Source organism: Chelonoidis abingdonii, chromosome 1, assembly GCF_003597395.2.
Source record: "Chelonoidis abingdonii isolate Lonesome George chromosome 1, CheloAbing_2.0, whole genome shotgun sequence".
NCBI classification, from domain to species: Eukaryota; Metazoa; Chordata; order Testudines; family Testudinidae; genus Chelonoidis; species Chelonoidis abingdonii.
In genome coordinates this window covers 76,956,091-76,978,593 of record NC_133769.1, presented here as the reverse complement: position 1 = coordinate 76,978,593, position 22,503 = coordinate 76,956,091, and the positions used below count along the sequence as shown (strand labels likewise).

At 45.4% G+C, this 22,503-nt stretch overlaps 1 protein-coding gene and 1 long non-coding RNA gene across 2 annotated transcripts in view; one reads left to right on the top strand and one right to left on the bottom strand.

The window, feature by feature from the left end:
• Nucleotides 1–2,709: 2,709 nt before the first annotated feature.
• LOC116835799 (uncharacterized) lies at nt 2,710–9,381 on the bottom strand. Its single transcript, XR_004376296.2, has 3 exons — nt 8,138–9,381; nt 3,448–3,503; nt 2,710–3,086 (listed from the first exon to the last, which is right to left on the bottom strand). It is a non-coding gene; the product is annotated as an uncharacterized LOC116835799 (long non-coding RNA).
• A 9,979-nt stretch (nt 9,382–19,360) lies between these two features.
• The window catches only part of PAWR (pro-apoptotic WT1 regulator), a 152,518-nt gene continuing 149,375 nt past the window's right edge, over nt 19,361–22,503 (top strand). The window contains exon 1 of the mRNA XM_032798955.1: nt 19,361–19,454. Coding sequence (XP_032654846.1) covers nt 19,361–19,454 — 94 coding nt within the window. The remainder of the gene's footprint in view (nt 19,455–22,503) is intronic.

Sequence of the window (22,503 nt, the reverse complement as noted above, 5' to 3'; positions counted from 1 at the left end):
TGCCAGCGAGCCCAGGCCAACCAAACTTGCACTGTTTGTTTTTGCTAAAAAATAATTAATTTGAAAAACCACCCTGGAAACACAGTGAGAAAGGGGTGAGGAGGCAGAAGAGAAGCAGTTTCTTTCCTGGGAAGCCAAGTGTCAAACTATTTCTCACTTAGTCTTAAATACACTTTATTCTGCACTTAAAATATCCTGCAGCCATAACTGGACAATAGCTGTGCCTGCTTATTCCTTGAAATATTAAATAACTCTGCAAAATAAGTGTTTAATAGAAAAAAGCACCTTCCCCTTCATAATATTTAGTAAACAGAAACTTTGGACATTGAACAAGTGACAGCACTTCAAACAAACCCTAAACCAAGGGTTCTCAAACTGAAGGTTGTGACCCCTCAGGAGGTTGTGAGGTTATTAGAAGGAGTGTCACCAGCTGTCAGCCTCCACCCCTAAATACTGCTGCTCCTCCAGCATTTATAATAGTGTTAAACATAAAAAGAGTGTTTTTAATTTATAAGGGGGGGTCGCATTCAGAGGCTTGCTGTGTGAAAGGGGTCAGCAATGCAAAAGTTTTGAGAACTACTGCCCTAAACCATCAGTTCTTTCCTCATCTAAAGGATACACACTTTCCATGTCTAATCAGTAATAGGAGAAAAATGGGGAGCTCTAGGTCCCCTGAAAATTAAAAGATCACTGTCACCTATATTTTATTAAATTACAAATCAGTCAGCTCAATTCCATAACACAAATAATCTTTATAATTAGAGCAACAACATCTAAGTTCTCTCATCCTGCCTCAAAGTCCTGTTCTCTCCTTACCTCACTCTCCCCATAAAGCTGGGACTTTGCTCACCACCCTAAAGGCCAGTAAATTTGGTCTATTCTGAATTGAGGAAGGGAATGTATCTGAGTGTCAAGCATCCTATATGCAGAATGCCTGTCCTAAACTAAGCTTAAGTGCCTTGCTGATTCCAACTGCAACAGCATAGCATAGGCTGGAGAAGCAGACTTTTGGACTAATAGGTTCCAGATTATTTAAAGCTTGAACAAAACCCCTTTGTTTCTACCAGGAAACCAAGAGGCAGTCACTGTGAATTATGGAGCTCTGGTGATGTGATTTCAGTAAGATATCTTGGTGGCCTGCTACATTCTGCACCAGCTTTAGTGTCTTAATGGATTTTAATTATAGTACCATATCACGTGCATTACAGTAGCCTCATCTTAGAGTGAAAAAGGGTGTGGATGATGTCTGTGGAAATGGACTGAGAAGGCTGTAGTTTTCTGGCCACAGTTATATTGGAGAAGGATTTTTATAATTGAAATCAACATTACTGACTAATCGAAGTCTGAATCTCACACCCAAGCATCGTCTGCCTGTGTATCACATGGAGCTTCAGCTAGTCAAAAATGGTAATTTACCCTGCAACATAGGAGTATTTTCTAACTTTCTTTGAAAATTTGATCTTTAATAGCCTCTGAACATCTGTTTTGAAGATCTGTGACTCCACAACTGGGCTCCTTTGGTAAGATTAAAGTCTCTCCACTTTTCTAATCTCAGAGATGATTAATTTCTGATTGCCAACATATCATGTAGCTGAGACAGAATTTGAAATGCACAAAGCAGTCAAGTTCATTGTTTGGTTCCTTCTTGGCTGACAATTCTATTAATTAATTCAAGCAAGGGAGCTTTTTTCTGACAGCTATTTGACTTTACCTTCCCATTTCCTGGAAGAATGAGTGGATGGTATAAATTTCTTATCTCAGGAATGGACCTGTCACTCAGACAAAAGCAAGAAAGGGACCGACTCTCAAGTCTGATAATCAAAATAACCCACCCCTCCTCCTCCTCCAACTTGGACCCCGCACTTTAAAAATGCTGATCGGATGATTTCTGCACATCTGTATTAAGTTTAGCCAATTGTAGACCTTTCCTCTAAGTCAGTCATTCCTCTCTCCATCATTAATCAGACAGCCATATTTTAGTCTATGACTAGTAAAAACGGGCCAGCAGCTGAGCACTGAGTGCTGGCGGTGATTAGCCCACAGGAGGGCAGTAGAACTATTATGGAGGGTTATCCTACCTATTTGGATGTGTTTGTTTACTTTGTCATGGGAGTTGAAGAGTCTTTTTGATGCTCCCACAGGTGACACGAGTGCGAGTACCAACCTCAGGGCAAACTGGTAAAACACTCATGGCACAAACCTCAAACTGGTCATGAGTTTTAATCCTAGATTTTACCAACCAACTCCTCAGACCCATTAACAGTCTTAAACAGAGTCAAAGACATTCCCCTTGGATACACTCACCTAGTGACAACACGAACCAGAGTATCTCTGTGATAAATGTCCCTTAATACCAAGAATCACAGCAATATTCAGATTACTCCTAGTCCCAAAGGACCAGTTACTTACTACAGGTCAATGGACTGAGAAGGCTGTAGTTTTCTGGCCACAATTAGATTGGAGAAGGATTTTTATAATTGAAATCAACATTACTGACTAATTGAAGTCTGAATCTCACACCCAAGCATTGTCTGCCTGTGTATCACATGGAGCTTCAGCTAGTCAAAAATGGTAACTTACTCTGCTGCAACCACCGTGGGTAGGTCACAAACAAAGAATCATTGTCTTTGTAAGATTATTTTTTTAGTAAATAGCAATACACAGATTAACATTTCTTACAAGAGACATGACACTGCGTAGCACTCTGAAATGAGGATCTCACGGCTGTATGTAAGTCCAGCTGTCATGGAAAATGTCCCCAGGCGTGGAGTGCAAAGGGTACTGCAGCAGGCTGGGAACATACAAAGAATGTTTGGGGGGAGTTTGGGGAGGACATGGAACACAGCTCTGTATGGGCTGCAGGGGCAAAGCACACATGTGTTCCGACTGGGACCTGAACATCTCTGGTCCTCCATGAGCTTTATCATCTGCTCCTGCCCATCTCCTCTCCTGGATATCCATTTCTAGTTTTTCATTTACTGTCACTCTCCATGCTCTGTGCTCGCTATAAGCCTGCTCAGACAATTGCAGCACATCTTGAAATATGTCCTCCGCCAGTGTGTAGGAAGTGGCCCTCAAGGGCACATCTGAAGAAGCAAAAGAAATACACAGAATCAGTATTGTGCGTGCACTCAGTCTTGAATCATAAAAGTTGCATACACCACTTTCTCACTTTCCCTTGGCAAGCACGCAGCATGGCCAGAGCACTGAACATGGTGAGTTTGGCCAGGGGAGCGGGGGAAGGAGGTGCAAGATGGGACAACGGGTCTGGGTGGTTTCAGAAGGGAATCAGTACAAGCACTTACAGACACTATTCTGAATACTGGCACTGTTTTCCACAGATGAGGGGTGATCGAAGCTGAAATTACACTACTGAGGGTAACCAAAGAGGCAAGGATGCATCTCTTGCATGCGGGCAGCTTCAGACAGGATCCATGTGCTGCTCACCTGTGTGCTGCTTTGGTTCCTGCAGAAGTAGTTGCCGATTAGCACAGCAAAGTTTCCTAAAAGAGGAGAAAAAACAAACCAGCTCTGCCAAGGAACCTTTGGCAGAGTATTGCAGGAAGGTTTCCTAGAGGTCTTTATGGAGAATTCCCAGGAGATCTTGATGTGCATTAACAAACTTTTCTGTAAGACCCGCATTATACAGCTGCACAGGGGAATGCGAAGCAGTTGCAAACAGTACCTAATGTTGTTAATTTCAATCCCTTCTCCCAAGTGCACCATGTAACAAAATAAAGGACACCTTCACCTCATGTAACCATGAGGTATCAAAGCAAAATGAATATTTACAGGAGCTTCCCTCTCCTGCTTTAGGTGCACCAGAGCCAGGCTGGCTAGACCCCTCCAGAATCAAAAAGAGGTTCTGGCTTGCCACGCCACTGGACGAGCCTGTCCCAAACCCTCCTCCAGCTTGACCTCCCTGTCCACCCCTTCGTCCTCAGGGTTAACTCCAGTGGGTGCTGCCTCTAGTCCCCCAGAAATATCGAAGGGCTCTGGGTGGTGGCTGTGGGCTCGCCAGTGAGCACGGCATGCAACTCCATGTAAAAGCAGCATGTTTTCAGTGCCACACCAGAGTGACAGTTGGCAGCTCTTGATTTCTGGTACACCTGCCTTGGCAACTTTATCTTAGCATGGCACTGCTGCATGTCCCTTTCGTGCCCCTTCTCATCTATGCCATGAGCAATCTGCTCATAGGTGTCAAAAGTTCCTACTGCTGGATCAGAGCTGCAACTGCACAGCCTCCTCTCCCAGCAAGTCCAGCAACTCTAGTGTACTCCAGGCAGGAGCACATAAAGGACACCTCTACCTCATGTATAGCTGACTTGAGAATACCCAAGGCTGAATTTTATGGTCAGCTAAATCAAGGTACCCATTCTCATGGTGGCCAGTGCAAACAGTATAGACACACTGAAGTTATACTTGAAAGCATGTCTGGTTGACTCTCGCAACTGGGAAGCAACAATCCATGACAGAGAAAGACGGTGGCAGATTTATCATGTTGCTGTAAACTGCTTTGAAGCAAGGGGCATTAACATTTTATGTGAAAAACATGAAGAGTGCAAAGCAAGAACACAACAGCCTGCAATGGTCATGGACAATCTTGTCTGTCCCACGTGTAACCGTGCCTGCAGTTCTCCCATTGGTCTAACATCACAGATATGTGTTTATCTATAGCATTCACAGGTGCCAACATTTTTTTCCTCCGGTGGGTACTCCACTCCTGCCTCAAAGTCTCCGCCCTAACTCCACCCTTCCTTGCCCCACTGGACCCCTTCCCAAATCCCCGCCCCAGCCCTGCCTCCTCCCCCCTCCCTCACTTACTGCACAAAACAGCTGTTTTGTGGTGCAAGTGCTAGGAGGGAGGAGGAAGAAGCAAGACTTAGTGGCATGCTCAGGGGAGGAGGTGGAGGTGAGTTGATGTGCGGGGGAGCAGGGGGCTGCCGGTGGGTATAGAGCACCCACCAATTTTTCCCCATGGGTGCTCCAGCCCTGGAGCACCCATGGAGTCGGCACCTATGATAGCATTTCCTGAATCCTTGTACGTCCACACCAATGTGAGACTCCATCATCATTCTATGTAAGCAAATGTTTTAGTTGCCACATGTAGTTGACTCCAAATAGGAGAGGAAGACCACAAGACAGCGTCTATTAAGATGTGATCTGCATACCGAAGAAGTCTGAGAAAACCCTGGTGCAAACTTTTAATATGTTTTCTGCATTTTAAAACAAAACTTGGATATTGATTAGATTTACGGCTTTGTTACCAAAGATGATTACAAGAGGGGAAAAATAAAGCTGGATTCAGTTATAGCATGAATGTTTAATGCTATAATATTACTTTACTAATACTAACAGACAATCACATTGGGAGTAGTTTTGCGAACCTTCCAGATTAAACATCAACATGGTTGAAAGGATTTTTTACACATTATAATGTGAGCCAGTAGATGGCACAAGAAAGCTGTTTCAGTCCTGCCCACAGTTTATCCCAGAGCATGATAGGATGAACCACCACCCTTCTGAACAAATCTGATCTAGAAAGTTATGCACAAAGTTTATGAGTTCCATGTAGTATTTGCCTGGAAGGATGGTGTGGTTCCTATATCTTTTTTTTACATGAGTATGTAGTATTTGCTCAAGAAAAATTTGCCTTGATGAATGTTAAACAAATTCTGAAATGAGAGATGAAGTGTTTTGATCTGAATAGAAATCTAAAGTCAATTCACACACAAAAACATGCAGAGCCAGAGCCAATTTTATAAGGATCCAATTAAAGCAGCCTGCAGACTCAGAAGATTGGAAATGGGACACCAAGTTTTTCACATCTGGGTTGCCAGTTGAAATCCAGCAAAGGTCATTATTGACAGAAAGTTGTTACCCAAGGATGACTACTTATCAGTCTGTGGGAAAGGAGATTGTGAGCTCAATTTGGATCTTGCTGGACAAGTTGCAACTTCATAATCAGCACTGAAGTGTCAGGCTATGCACTGAGTGAACCTAGATCAGCTCACACTGGGGAGCGGGTTCTGGGGCTTGCCCAGTGCCAGTGCTCCAGCTGGGGAGCAGGGTTGGGGCCGCTTCACGTGGCTCCAGGAAGCAGTGGCATGTCCCCTCTCCAGTTCCTTTGCATAGGGGCAGCCAGGGGGCTCTGCTCCACATGCTGACCCTGCCCCAAGTGCCACTACCAGCTCCAGTTGTCCAGGAACCAACGCGCAGCAGAGCTGCCTGGCCACGCCTCCACGTAGCAGCTGGAGTGGGGACATGCTGCTGCTTCCGGGAGCTGCATGAGGTAAGAGCTGCCTGGAGCCTGTGCCCCGAGCCACCCCAAACCCCTGATCCCCAGCTCCACCCCAGAGCGTGCACCCCCAGTCGGAGCCCTTACCTCCCCCCCCCACCAGCCCAGAGCCCCCTCCCACACCATGAAGTCCTCATTTCTGGCCTCACTCTGGAGCCCATACCCACTCCCGCACACCAATCCCAATTTCCTGAGCATTCATGGGCCACCATACAATTTCTATACCCAGATGTGGTCCTCGGGCCAAAAAGTGTGCCCACCCCGACCTAGATCCTAAACTATTCTCACTCTCCTAGAGGCTCCCAGATCAGGGATAGTGTGGGAAGCCAGAAGGAACTTCAGTCTCTCAGGCTGACCAGCCAGTTCTTTACTTCAGCACTGAATCTAGCTGAAATATTAAAAAAAACATTATTAATCCCATCAACCTAACACCTCACTTTAACAGCATAGCATGTCAGGGTCACTGTGTAAACTAGAGGGCTGCACTCTGTTGCTTTTGTAAGCCAAGCAGTAGGTGTGCATGCTCGCCACGTACACTGGTGCCAGAAATTTTTCCCCTAGCAGTACCTGTAGGAGAGCGCCAACCAGCCCCTACCCTGAAAAAGAAAGATTCAAGGAGGTTGGACTCATTTGGAAGGAAAACTTATTCATGATCGAGCTTCCAGTTATGGGTGGCGAACCACCAGGCTCTCCTGGGCCGCTATGAGTTCAGCTCCCTGCTCAAGTTAGAGGACTCCCTTCAAGAGTGCAACAGGAAGGAGTTCAAAGCGCTGGTGGAGGAGGGTACAGCAGCTGCCAGGGCAACCCGGCAGGCAGCTTCGGATGCAGTGACCACAGCCACGCAGTCCATGGCCTCCGCGGTGTCCATGAGAAGGGCGTCATGGCTCCTGCAATCTAGGCTGTCCAGCAAGGCACAGACCTCCCTGCAGGACCTCCTGTTTTATGGCAAAGCTCTTGTCTGTCGAACAAATGGATACAAAGCTGCATGGCCTGAAAGACTCCCGCACAACTCTCCAGACTCTGGGTCTCTACGTTCCAGCTCCAGCTAAACCTAAGTTCAAGCCGCAACAGACTCTCACTCAGACTACCCAGTCAAAATACGAGATCGCTTATAAGAAGTCGCTGGACTATAAGAGGTGCCCACAGTGGCAGTTTCAGCCTGCTCCCCAGCCTGGGTTCTCCAAGGGCAAGCTAGCGGGGAAAAGGCGGTTTTGATGGGATGCCTGGGGGAGCCCTGCCAGTTCTCATCAGGGATCCACTCTCAATAAAGATTCCCTTCTACAATTGGTTGTGTGGTTTTCTCCTGGAGTGGTCGCGGCTGACATCAGACCGATGGGTCCTCAACACCTTTCCCGGGGCTACACCCTCCAGTTTACTTCCTCCCCCCCCCAACTACCCCCCATCCGCATCCCTCCTGGGGGACCCCTTGCATGAGCTCTGCTTGAGCAGGAGATGGGGCACCTCCTGAGCCTAGGAGCGGTGGAAGCAGCACCGGGGGAAATCAAAGGCAAGAGGAACTCCTCCTGCTATTTCCTTATCCCACAGGCCAAAGGGGGGCTCAGGCCCATCTTGGACCTGTGACGCCTGTAACAGTGCATGGTGAAGCTCAAGTTCATCATGGTCTCCCTGGCCTCCATCATCTCTTCCCTGGATCCCGGGGACTGGTACGCCACCCTCAATCTGCACGATGCATACTTCCACATTCATATATTTGAGGGGCACAGACACTTCCTCCATTTCATGGTGGCTCAGTAACACTACCAATTTATGGTCTTCCCATTTGGCCTATCCACTGCCCCCAGGGTATTCACAAAATGTATGTTGGTAGCGGCGGCCTACCTCAGGTGCTGGGGGGGTCCAGATCTTCCCCATCTGGAGACTGGTTGGTCAAGGGCACCTCCCGGTCGCAGGTGCGAGATCAGAACTCACTCCTCTGTCCACATGCACCACTTTGGGCCTGTTGGTAAACAACACCAAGTCCACGTTAGTCCCAGTACAAAGCATAGAATTTATTGGGGTGGTCCTGGACACCACGTCGGCCAAAGCCTCCCTCCCACCAGACAAGTTCGAGACCCTGAAGGGTGTCATCAACACGATCACAAGGTTTCCGGTGACAACAGCCTGAGTGTGCCTCTAGTTCTTGGGTCATGTGCCGGCATGCACCTATGTGGTCCATCATGCCACACTCAGGATGAGGCCCCTCCAGCTCTGGTTGGCCTCTGAGTTCTCCCAGGCCAGGGACAGGATGGACAAAGTCCTCATGGTGCCCAAGCCAGTGATCACCTCTCTACGGTGGTGGTCCTCCCCGAGAAACGTGCTCCAAGGGGTCCTGTTGAGGGGCAGGTCCCCATCGCTGGAACTAGTATCTGATGCATTGGACCTGGGATGGGGGTCTCCTGTGGGGAACGTTCAGACCTAAGGTCTGTGGCTGGCTCAGGATCTAACCCTCCACATAAACATCAAGGAGCTCAGGGCAGTATGGCTGGTGTGCAAGGCCTTCCACGCGCACCTGGAGGGCCTGGTGGTCAGGGTCTTCATGGACAACATGGCCTCAATGTTCTATATCAACAGGCAAGGTGAGGCCCAATCCTCTGCTGCGAAGCTCTCATGATGTGGGGCTTTTGTATAGCCCACGACATCTGCCTACAGGCCTTCCATCTGCCAGGTGCCCGGAATGCGCAGGCAGATTGCTTGAACAGGGATTTCTCCTCTCAGCACAAGTGGTTTCTCCACCAAGAGGTGGTGCACACTTTTCCAAGTGTGGGAAACTCCCCAGGTGGACTTGTTCGTGACAGCAGAACCATCGCTGTCCCCAGTTCTGTTCCCGAGGGGGGCCTTGGATGGGGCACTATCTCCAATGCCTTCCTCCTGTCCTGATCAAGCCAGTTCCTCTATGCCTTTCCCCTGTTCTCGCTGATCAGCAAGGTCCTGGAAAAGATAAAGTTGGACAAGGCTCGGGTCCTTCTGATTGCCCCAGCATGTCCCAGGCAGCATTGGTACAGAACACCCACAGGCCTGCCGTGGCCATTGCTGTCTCGCCCAGACCTGCTCTCCCAGGACCAGGGCCACTTCCTCCATTCCAAACTAGCGGCACTCCACCTCATGGCGTTGCTGCTCAAAGGTGAGGTAAGGAGGAAAGGATGTGCTTGGAAGGGGTTTGGTGCATCCTTCTAGAAATTAGGTGCTCTTCCATGCTCCAAGCCTACTTGGCAAAGTGGTCTCGGTTTTTCAGATGGGTGGATGAGCATGGCATTTCCCTGGTGGCCGTCCCGATCCAACTTATTCTGGACTACCTCCTTCATCTTAGAGCCCAGGGCCTGGTGCCATGTCAGTCAAGGTGCACCTGGCAGCCATATTGGCCTTCCATCCGCCAGTGCAGGGCCACACAATATTCTCCCACGCTATGACTGGCCGATTCCTTAAGGGGTTGGTTCATCTCTTCCCGTATATTAGGCCCTCTGTCCTGCAGTGGGACCTAAATCTGGTGTTGGCCCGTCTCACAGGGCTCCCATTTGAGCTGCTAGCCGTGTGCTCCTGGTCTCATCTCTCATGGATGGTGGCCTTCCTGGTTGCGATCACAGTCAGCTAGGTGGGTCTCGGAACTCAGGGCTCTGACCTCCAAGCCCCCATACATGGTATTTCATAAGGATAAGGTCCAGCTCCACCCACACCCCTCGTTCCTCCCGAAGGTGGTCTCTGCCTATCACATGGGTCAGGACATGCTGGTGGTCCTCCCGAAGGTGGTCTCTGCTGGTCCTCTGGCCCAAGCCCCATGCGTCCAGTGAGGAGCGCCGCCTCCACACACTGGATATGAGACGGGCTCTGGCTTTATACCTGGAGTGGACTAAGCTGTTCAGAAAGTCCTCGCAACTGTTCATCGCCTCGGCTGAGGGAATGAAAGGTTGGCCGATCTCCACTCTCCAACTGGATCACCTCGTACCGTACCTGCTATGGCCTGGCGGGAATCCCTCTGCCACCAATTGTGAGGACACACTCAACTCGAGCGCAGGCCTCGTTGGCTGCCTTTTTGGCCCATGTCCCCATCCAGGACATTTGTAGGGCTGCAATCTGGTCTTCAGTTCACATTTTCACCTCGCATTATGCGATTGTCTCCCAAACCAGGGAGGATGCCGGGTTCAGCAGGGCTGTGCTCCATCCCAAGAACTTGTGAACTCCTACCCACTTCCAGCAGATCCAGCTTGGAATCACCTACTGTGGGATTGTGGTAATTTAGCCTCCCAAACCTGGACTTTTGCGTCCAAAATCTGGGGCTTACCTGAAACTCCCCCAAGCTCACTACCAGCTTGGATATTTTTGCTGCCACCAGGTCCGGAATTATAGGGCCGGACCCTCCCTTCTTTCCTCTGGTGTCCCCAACCCTTCCTTTGGGGAACCCCCAAGACCCAGAGCCCTGGGTCTCTCTTCTCCCGTCCCTCCCAGCTGTCCCCCCCTTCCTGGGTTAGCGGTGCACGATCTGCTATGCTTCACGTCCTTGAATTACAACGGAGAAGCAATCCTAGCTTTCCCCGAGGCTAGGTACTACCTAGTCAGCTTAACATAAGAAGTTCCCCCCCCCTTTGTCCTAGTGCTTTCCCGCCCTTTGGGGACAATAGGGAATCCGTGAGGCACGCGAGTTTGGGGCTGTTCCTCCCCCCTTCTTGCCTCACTAGAAAAGAAAACTTTCAACAAGGTTTAAAAAGGAAAACTTATTAGAAAAAAATAGGAAGAAAATATAACACAATAATCTTGCATTAAGAAACTCAATACAGGCTCTTGCTTATAAGAAAATATACAGAAACAGTCTGATTTAAAAGATAGCCCGATTAAACCAGTCCAACAAATCCACATACAGGTAAATACAACACAAAGCTCATCATAGCCGAATTGCTTTGGGTTTCCTTTGTACTCACAGATGTGTAGGAGAAACTTGGAGATAAGATGCAGTTAGGAGAAAGCTTGTTAACTCCCAGCCGAGAAAACAAAAAGACACAGCACTCCACATCTGTTCATACAACACAAAGCTCCTCATAGCTGAATCACTTTGCTTTTCCTTTGTCCTCACAGATGTTTAGTAGAGTATTAAGAGAGAGTTAGAAGGAACTTGTTTACTCATAGCCGAGAAAACAAAAAGACCCCGAGTATCCAAATTCCCGCCCCTGACTTTAAACAATCCAGTTCTCTGATTGGTCCTCTGGTCAGGTGTTTGGTTACCCTTTCCAGGTAAACGAAACTTAACCCTTACCTTACCTATCTATTTATGACAGGGATACACATGAGCAATCACTTGAAGAAGAAAAGACAGCGACCTTTTCCGTAACTAGTGTTCTTCGAAAAATGTTGCTCATGTCTATCCCGCCCTCCTTCCCCGCTGCCGGAGTTGTCTGGAAAGAAGGAACTGAGGGTAGGGGGACCGAGCAGCGATCCTTATACTGCGCCATGGAGGTGCCACTCCAGGCGTTGCTGAGGTACTCCCCTATGGGTACTGCTAGGGGAAAAACTTATGGTACTGGTCCACATGGTGAGGCGCACACCTACTGTGGAATACACGTGAGCAACACATGACAAGGAACACCAGTTACGGAAAAGGTTACTGTCTTTTCATGCCCCAGGGGCACCTTCCTCTTCTAGTCACCCTCAAACTCCCTGTGTGCCACCCTTCCATCCCCTCTATTTCATGGACCCCCAGCAACCCCTCCCTTATGCCAGGGATTCTCTGTGTCCTTCATTCTCCCCCTATGCCAGGGGCACTGTGTGACCCATTCTACCCTCTGCCATGTGGCAGGGGTTCTGTGTGTCCCCCAAGCTATTGTCCTTCATTGCCCCCCTCATTCTCTGACCTTTCCCCCATGTCGCCATTCTTGCTCGCACCAGGGTCTCCTATTTTCCCCCCACATCCCGCCAGAAATTCCCATGTGCTCCCACTACCAGGGGCTCTGTGCACCACCCACTTCCCACTGCCCCCCATATCAGGGGCTCCGTGTGCCCTATTCCACTCCACCATTCTTATTGCTCTTCTTTCTGATAAGTCCATCCAAGGTGTCAAAATCAAAAAGGGTTTTGGCCACTGAAGCCTAGAACATTCCCTGAAATTTTGGACTCGATCAGGTGCAGCATTCAAAAGTTATCATGTTACAGAAAAACAAGCAAAAAGAGAAATGCCATCAAGCTGAGTGTAAGATCTTACTTTGTTCAGCCAACAAACTGCTGCAGCGCTCCTGTTGTGACACAACTTTTCAATTACACAAACATGCCCACCCATCAGCTTCTCCTTGGCTGCCAGTCTCCCCACAACTCCTCTCTACCCTTCCCACTGCTCTTCAGTTCCTCCTTCACCATTTGTTTTCCAGCTCTTCTTCCCAAGCTGCCCCCCTGGCTTCTGCTGCCCCCCTTTCCACTATAATGTTCCTCTCACACAAACACACACCCATTTGCTTTCTTCTTTCTAGCTACAGCTTCTCTCTGCCTTCCTCCTCTTAGCAGGTCTTTCCATCTCTCCCCTGCTTCAATCGCTCCAGCCAAGTACTGCTTCCCTGACGCAATTGTTCTCCAGATGCCTCTTTCCCACTGGTCTTTCTAGTCCCACACCCAGCCTCACCCTGTTTAAATACCTCCTTACTCACCTCTCCACTACTAATCCTGCTGCTTCCTGCCTACTTCTTCCCTACTTACTCCTCCAACTCTCCCTCATTGCAAAAGTTCCCCAGCCACTTCTTACCACTACAGCTTCTTTCCTCAGCTTGTCTTTCTAGCACTTTAGTGGCTTCCACATGCACACACTCCTCCTGCTTCACTTGTCTCTTTCTCCTCCAGTTCCAGTCCCACTACTCTTTTCCACCTACTTATCCCCCACTGTTCAGAAAAACAAATCCCTGATGAACTCAAAGGTTCCAATCCAATCATAAGAAATTTCTCTACTTTCCCAGCCTTTCCCTTACCCCCATTTCACTTCCCACATGACATCCCAGTCATCCTCCTTGCTCACTTCATTTCCCCTCCATCACTACTAATCCATTTTGGTTCTTGTACCATGCTCATCAGTATAGTAGCTGAACACTTATTACCTAATACCTTTCTGTCCCTACTTAATCCATCCACTGCCCACAGCCCAATTAGTCTCTCTTTAGGAATCAGCCCCTTCTGCCATTTGCCTATACCCAGCTGATTCAATGATCACATTCTTTTCTTTTGTTTTCTTTCCCATCAAGACATTTTCTGGACAGATGCTCGCTCTTAGTCTCCTTCCACCTCTTCATGAATCTCAAACAACAAGAAGAATTAGAGATTTAAAACGCTTAGGCTTTGTCTACATAGGAAAATTGACTCGCATACTGATAGCAGAATAAACTATTCCAGAATAAGGTATTCTGAAATAGCTCCCTGTGTGGACACTCAATTATGGAATAAAAGTCATTTTATCTGGAACAGTGTCCACATGGAGAGCTATTCCAAAGTAGCTGTTGTAGATTAGTTTATTGCACTATAGCTATACCAATTTCCCTTTTTAGTATGTCATCCAGTCCATCCCACTGCCAATGCAGTTTTGTTTCTTTCACTGTATTTTCTAGTGTTTTGTCTAGTCTGATTTAAATGATTCATGATGGAACTTCCACCATATCCTTTGGAAGAATATTCCACATTTTCATTTACAATTCCTTTGATGTGTACAAGTAATCCACTGATGTTTACAATCCAGTGTTTTCATGAAGAGAACTACCTATGATGTCACAAATTCTGAATTCTGAATTGTGGCATAACTGAATACATTAAGCAGGAAGAGGCTGGTTATAAAAGATGGAATTTCTATTTATATTAAACACTTAGGTAATCAGCAATGATAGGAAAGGAAGTACTGCACACCTAATTTTGCCACCTTTGCTCATGTCAATGGGACTACTTGTGTCATAAGTAAAACTGCCTGAAGCGCTTTAAAGAAAGATTTTAAATTAAAAAAAAGCCTTGTTTCAAAAATGATTTTTTGGTTAATTGTTGATATTGCTGAAATTTATGTTTTGCAAGAAGAATTCATGCCCCTTTTTTAAAAACTTTATCAAAATGATTAGCAAAATAGTTATTGTCATTTAAACAAAAACATTCATTAACATTTTTGGTAATGTCGATAAATTTTGTGAAAAAACACAAAAAAAACCCCAAACACAAAAAGATCAGTTTTGAATACTTCAAAACGAAATTATTTTTTTTTAATTTTACTTGAAAACAGTTTTCGTTTTTTGACCAGCTCTATAAGTAAGGGCCTACTCAATCTGTGTGGGGGGAAGGGGGTGCAGGATTTAGGTCTTTAATGAGGTTTGCATAGAATTTTTAAAGGTCTCCCAAATTTTGGCTTGAAGTTAGTGTCAAAAGAGTAAAAGCAAATATATCTACAGTTTCTGGTGAAATAAATCACAGGAGAAACAATAGGGAAGTAATTAAGATAATTTCCTGTTGTGCCTATCCATAGCTGTAGAACAAATGGTACATCTGAACACTAATTGTGAATTTTCTCAGGTTTGGGGCTCTGAAATTTACATTCTTTTCAAGTAACTTTCTGTGTTAGAATTCCTTGTGCTTTTTTTTTACCCATTCACAGCAAAATTAATCCATGTTTAAATAAACAAACGAATTTGGTAGGCTTTGATTTTTCTCTCAAAACTGGTATTAATTATAGTATCTTATGAAAAACAATAAAAAATAAGTAATCTTTAAGGCACCTAAACGTTTTAAAAGTCCTCCATATTTGTTTTTTAATTATATTTACAGTCATACAGATTTTGCTCCAGTTTCTCCCAAAACAATTTACATCTAAATTTTCATGCCGTACGCAAGTTTTTACAGTAAAATTACACATCTTTCAAAATATGATGTATAATGGAAAATGCTAACAACTTTAATTTCAGACATTTATTATGGTATTTTTGTAAAATTATGTTTTGCTGTATATTTTTTAAACCTCTTTCTTCCCTCAAATGTTGCTTGACTTCTTAGGTCCCAATTCTGCTATGAGCTCAATGCAATTGAACACCTGCCTCCCCCACAACCCCTCCTCCACAGAAATATCATGGCCTTTTGTTGATTGCTTGTGGGGGCAAGGAATGTGATTTCTTTTGTGTTTGGTTTGGACACTGTCAGATAACTAAACTCCTAAGATATTTGACTGTCTCTCTTTCAGGGATGTTCCTTTATTGTCCACTCTATTAATGGGGGTAGACGCTTGAAATATTGTTGCTAAGAAAAAAATAAAAACTAATAAAATCTGCAAATCAACTGCAGGCTCACATAAAACATTGTAAAACCATGCATGCAGCATCTACCAAGGTCAAGCATGTAAATCTGCATCATCTTTTTGAGGAAACCTGTAAATCATAACTCTGTTTCTTTTGGGACATGACAGTGTTATTGTCACACGTTTGGCAATGCATTCCATAATGTTCCATACTACGTGGCCTGGAGGACTGCAATGTGCATGCAGAGCTCCCATTTGCCTGCAGAGAGCCCTAGTGAAGTCACTCGGGCTCTGCCAAAGTGTAGCAGGATTAGGGCCTAAGCTATTTTAGTGATTCTATATCGGTCCTTGGAAGTATCAAAATATATGGTAAGATTTATAGAGCTGTTGATGTAAAAGAGCCCTAAAGGTATCTGAGTTTCTTTTGACTAGTACGCACATGACACAAACTGACAGTGAGCCAGTAACTGTTGGTTTTGGTTTCTAAATATTCAAATCTAGAGAGTTTTACATACCTCCTTGTTTGGAGATATAAGACGGCAGCTGTTGGAATGGCTTTGTGTGTCATATATTGGGTCAATTAAACCAGTAAGAACAGAGTGAAATCATGGTTTAAATTAACATAAAAGGTTGGCTGTAGGGGCTGCATAACTGTTGATTGTAGCTCTTCAGTTTTAATAATAGTAGCTTGTTGGAATGTATAAAGAATCTGCATTAAGTACTAATGGAGGCCATTATACACTGATAAAACAATCTGCCAACAGCTAATGGAAGTGTTATGTACCATACATAGAATTAAAGTTTTTTGTTCTTGATTAGATAAAAACCATATTACCTTGAATTTATGGATTTGTAATTCTGCTTCTTCTATGTGAATAATGGTACCATTATTTACCCACAGACCTATTTTTTCACCTTGTTTCCATCTTATATTGCTTTTAACAAGCTTACAGAGTCATAGTTGCTTGACTATCCCATGTGGGCAGTACAGTAATTCCTCACTTAAAGTCATCCTGGTTAACGTTGTTTCATTGTTATGTTGCTGATCAATTAGGGAACATACTCATTTAAAGTAGTGCAATGCTCCCTTCAAACGCCTGCTTTGTCCACTGCTTGCAGGAAGAGCAGCCCGTTGGAGTTAGCTGCTGGGGGCTTGGAACCAGGGTGGACCGGCAGCCCCCCATCAGCTCCCTGCTCCCCTAAGCTCCCTGTGCGGCAGTCGCCCAGCAGGCTAGCAATTGCCGGCAGTGCAGCTGTCCCTCCCCTAACTGCCATGTGCTGCTCCTGCCCTCTGCCTCGGAGCTGCTCCAGGGAGCCTCCTGCTTGCTGTGTGGGGTGGGAGGTGGGTGGGAGAAGGGGGCTAATGTCAAGGTGTCCCACTCCCCCCTGCTCCTGCACCCCACTTACCCCATCTCTATGGGGGTAGGGGACTACACGGCAGGGCTCAGGATGGAGGGAGCTTCCTCGGAGCAGCAGCTGTCTAAACTTACTGATCTACTTAAAAAGGCAATGTACTTAGAGTGGGGTCAGCATACTTAAAGAGGCAATCTATCTCACACTGGGTGTGTGTCTCTGTCTCTGTCTGACATGCTGTCTACCCCCCTCCATTCGTGTTGCCTTGTAGAGTGTGAGACTACATTAACAACAATTGGTTTACCCTTGAGGGCTCAGCCAAAAGCTAGTTCATCATTTAGCAGTAAGGCATTCCCCAGCAAATATCTCACCCTTTGACTTTACTACCTCAACCTCGCTTCACAATCATAGCTGTGTACAGTATTAAATTGTTTAAAACTTATAGAGTGTGTGTGTGTGTGTATATATATGTCTTTTGTCTAGTGAAAAAAAAATTCTCTGGAACCTAACCCCCCACATTTACATTAATTCTTATGAGGAAATGGGATTTGCTTAACAAAGTTTCACTTAAAGTCGCATTTTTCAGGAACATAACTACAACGTTAAGCGAGGAATTACTGTAGTGTATACTTTTAAAATTATTTTAAGAATATGAGGCCTCCGTACACTATGGTGATTAGGGCAGCAGAAATATTGGTAATAATGAGAAAAATGGAGTTTGATGCAATGAGAATTAAGTAGACTTTGTAATTAAATGCTCACCAGTAGTCTTTAAAATCTTATATAGAACTGGGTGCATATTTAAATTAAATCTGTTCTATTTGGGACAGTTTATTAATCACAGAATTGAGATTACACTGCTTTGGCTTTCATACTATAAACATGATGACCCTTTTAATATGTGTTACAGTTGCTAGAATCTCTGCTTTCAACTAACATTATCTTTTATACCTTGCCAGTTCACACATTAAAGGTAATCTATTTGCATTTTCTTTCTGTTATATTTCAGTGCAACAACCACCACAATACAGAAAAGGAAAAATGTTTTCCTCTCTCAAGATTTCAAGTTCTGTGCTTTTAGCCTTTCTATTACTTGTCACTTCAGGGGCAGAGTTAAGGTGAGCAACTGTTTAAGGATGAGCTCAAAAAGTGAATGGCTTCTGTGAAGAAGGCAGCATTTGATTAACACATTTATAGCATCAGTAGGGATTTCATTGCAATTTTGAGGCTGTGAGTCCAAGAACAGTCCTTCCACGATGGAAATGAATGGGAGTTAAGTACCTTAATTCCTTTGAGGATCTGGACCTTTATTACATTGAGGTCAAGAAGGATAAGAAAATAAGTTGCCTTTTCTCAAGTGTGAAAAGAAGATTGAAAGGTATGGACTTAGTGTCAATCTTAAATGCTAACACTTGTGACAGAGGTGGGCAAACTATGGCCTGCAGGCCACATGTGGCCTGTGGAACAGTCCTGTCCGGCCCCCGAGTTCCTGGCCCAGGAGGCTAGCCCCCAGCCCCCGTTGACCCTCTCCCCCACAGCCTCAGTTCACTCGCTGCACTGCTGGCGCAATGCTCTGGGTGGCGGGGCTGTGAGCTCCTGGGCAGCACAGCTGCAGAGCTCGGCCTGTACTGTGTGATGGTAGCGTCCGCCTGGCCCAGCTCCACCTGAGCAGTGCCACTGTAGTGCTGCCAACCACCAGTGCTCCAGGCAGTGTGGTAAGGGGACAGGGAACAGTGGGGGTTGGATAGAGGGCAGGGGATTTGGGGGTGGTGGTCAGGGGCTGGGATGTGGATAGGGGTCGAGGTGGTCGGGGGGGATACAAGGGGTTGAATGGGGGCAGGGGTCCTGGGGGGCAGTCAGGAAGGAGGGGGCAGTCCGGGGACAGGGAGAAGGGGTGGTTGGATGGGGCAGGGATCCCAGGTGAGCTGTCAGGAATGAGAGGCGGGGTTGGATGGGGCGGCGGGGTCCGGGGGCGTGTGGATGGGGCAGGGATCCCAGAGGGGCCGTCAGGGAATGGGGAGGTTGGATGAGGCAGGACTCCAGGGGGTGGGGTGGGCCACAACCCCCTCCCTTAACCAGCCCTCTATACAATTTATGAAACTCAATGCGACCCTCAAGCCAAAAAGTTTGCCCCGCCCCTGGACTAGAACATAATTAAGTGGGAGATCCTTGCAGAGAGAAATCTTATCAGTAGATAAGTACTGTGACACTAAACTTCAGGAGAAGGATTTAAAGAATAACTGAGGAAGTTAGTAACAACTTCATGGGAAAGTTGGGAAATGAAAATCCACACAATCACCGTGTGGGCTTCCTAAGCATGTCTTATCAGAGTCACAGGTGGTATGGATAGCTAAGAACAAGGAGCAAGAAAAATACCATGTTAAATGGCAGGGAATATGAGATTTTTCACACTAAAATAATCTTTTAAAAAAAGTAACCTAACAAGTGATAACAGAACAGAATTTACATTTTGGTAGATAAAATGTAAAATGGAGATTAAGAGGGAATTTGAAGAACAAACAGCTACAAGTGTAAAGACAAATATGAAACTCTTTGAGTATCTGAAAAGTAGGAAGCCTGCTGGTGAGACAGAATGTGTGGCCAGAGGGCAACCAGAAAGAACGCTCCACAGTTATTCTTCAAGGTCCCGAGACTACACAATAAACCCCTGTACCTTGGCAGAGTGCCACTGAAGTCCGTGTACAAGGGGCAATATTCAAGTTCTATGGATAAGGCCTCAAGTTCTGAAATTCTTCTGACTTATGCTGCAGCCATAATTCTGAGTAACAGAACAGAGAGACAGAAGAGAGGGACATAAACGAGCATTTGGGAAACACGTCCCACAAGGTTAAGGTCTCGTGTATACCTGGGTGAGGCAGGGCGAGTGGTTTGAAGTACAGGGGAAGGTAAGTACCGCCAGGAGGAGTAGGAGTGGGTGAACATCATTAAGAGAAGCCTGAGATAGAAAAAGAGAAGAGGAAACAGGGTAGCAGTGTGGGGATGGGGTGGGGGAGGATTTGAGGTGAGGTGGAGGAGGCAGCAGCATGAATGGGTGAGGCAATACTGGGATTTTGTGAAGGGATGAGGTGCAGTGTGGGGGTATTTTTCAGAAGGTGGGGATAGTAGCAAGGGAAAGGATAGAGAAGAGGAACTGAGTCAGTGGGTTGGGATTTCATGGGCAAGGACAGAAGGAGGGGTATTTCACTAGGGAGGTTGGTAAGATTTCATCAAGGGGTGGTGGTCTGAGGCACGACTGTCTCCAGATGTGGCTTGAGATGAGACAATGAGGGTGATTTACTGGCAGTAGGGGAGTGCGGAGACAGTGGGCATGTAAGTGATGATGGTTTGAAGTAATGGAACTAAAGGAGAGAGGGAGAGAGAGAGAGATGGTGCAGTTCACCAGAAGGGGGAGATTTTTCTAAAGGTGGTGAGGTTGGAGAAGGGTAAATTTCAGTGGGGAAATGAGTACAAAGGATTTTTGCTGGGTTTGGGAAGTTGTGTGTAGCAGACAAATGGAGAAATGCCATGAAGTTGAGTTCAGGGCCTTGCTTCATTAGGACAATAATGTACATTTCTTTAACATTTTACTATCCTGCCCTTGTAAACTGCCTCTTTGAATAAGTCTGTGTAAAAAATCTATGTTTGCATGGAATTTTGTGGGTTTGGGTAATTTGGCTGCACTGCTAGAAGGCGACAGAAACATTAGACAATTTGCAACCTTTTAAAAAGGAACCAATTTTAAGGTGCCTAGTCTCAATACATACTAAATTTCCCCAAGTTTTTAAGAATGCACACCAGATTTAACCATATACATTTGAAACATGAGCGTTTATTGTTTTTTGATTTACAAAGGAGATCAAAATTAGCCTTCCAAATCCTGGTTGCAATTTAACTAAGGAGAAGAGACTCCCACTCCATAATAAAAGCTATGCAAAATTCACTATTTTAGGCTTACGATCCTTTGTCTGCATGCTGTTTAATACTTAACTTATAAAATAAAAGTGCATTTCTAAGCTTTGAAAATATCATGTGCTTAAGATTTTTAGAAGGAAAATGCTGTTCAGAAAATGTTTTCCGACTTAGTAAGTTTCTCCCTATTGCGGCTGAGGAAAACATGCAGTGAGATACTAAAACTATTTGGGACTTTATCCCTGAAAGCTCACCAGCACAGACACCCTTATTAAGACGCAAACATCTGACAGTCAGCATTTTTGCATTGGGCACTTAAACCAACCTCACCACAACATAACTTCTGTTAATAAATAACAGACTGTGAGGGTCACAGAGCCTTTTTTGGCATAAAAAAACACCACCACATTTTTTGAGAAGCAAAAACATCTAACAATGGCTGATGCAGCTACAGCCCAGAAGGGATAGAAAATGTACATAATACATTACATGGAAAGAACAGTTTCTCCGCCTCGGGTCCGTTTTTAGCTATTCTTTTGCCTCATCAGTGACTCTGGGAAGTGTGTGCAGTGGAGAAGAATTGGTATTGTGTTGGATGCATCTCTCTCTGAAGAGAATGCCCCTTTGCATACTGTCAGGAAGAATGCTACAGAGTGGAAGCAATATCTGCCACATAAATTCAGAACTCATCTGAAAGATATTATATTTCACTGTTTTTACATTTCAATCATCTTCAAAATTGATAGCTTTATGGACGGTGAAATAACAAAAACAAACAAACAAACAGAACAAACAAACAACCACAATCAAATCCAAGAATTTTCTTTTTTTGAGAGGGTTTAGACAAAACTGTCATTGATAAATGGAAATTAGAAAAATGTCAACCAGCTGTAGTATGTACATATTCCTGAGTGAATACTGTGGTAAATAATTTTAGTGCTGGGCAGAATTAAATTTTCTGAAGTTAATATCCTGCTTATTATTGAAAGTTTTCCAAAATATCCCAAAGGATTAAATTTTATGATTTGGACTATTCCCTTGCCTTGAAGAATACAAGAGGAATCATTCTAGACTGACACGTCTGAAGTGTGAAATTTTTTTCTTCACAGGTGCCCCTCAAATGTCACAAAGAGTGAAACTTAGAAGTGAATTAAGTGATCACCGGAGCACCACTGAACGTTGGCCAGGTGACACAATGCTAACACTGGAGAGGAGAGCAGGGAGGAGAGGTACATGAGGTCAAAGTAGAACCATGGACTAAGGCTATTATTATATTGTAGGAATGCCTAGAGGCCCCAGTCAGGGTCTAGGGCACCATTGTGCAAAACACACAATGAACCATCCCCCTGAAAAGAGTTTACATTTTAAAATCCATTAAGAGTTTTATTAACCAGATGGCCAAATTTGCAATGGAATCTGAATGAGATAGGAAAGAGATGGATGACAATGAGATATGCTCCAACTTCCACAGTTCCAGGCATCTGGATTTCCTTTGTTTAGGACACAAACTTCTATATCATGCTACCACATCTTCCTCCCACTGTCCCAAGATGCCTGCATCTACTGAAATAAGCAAATCATTCAGTGTAGTTAATATACCCCTTGTGAACCAGGATTAGGTGGATCATGCCGTTCCAAAACTTTAAAACTCCGAATGTCTAAAAACTCCATTACATTTCAGGGTATCTACCATGATATTCAGGGAAATAAACCTTGGTTGATC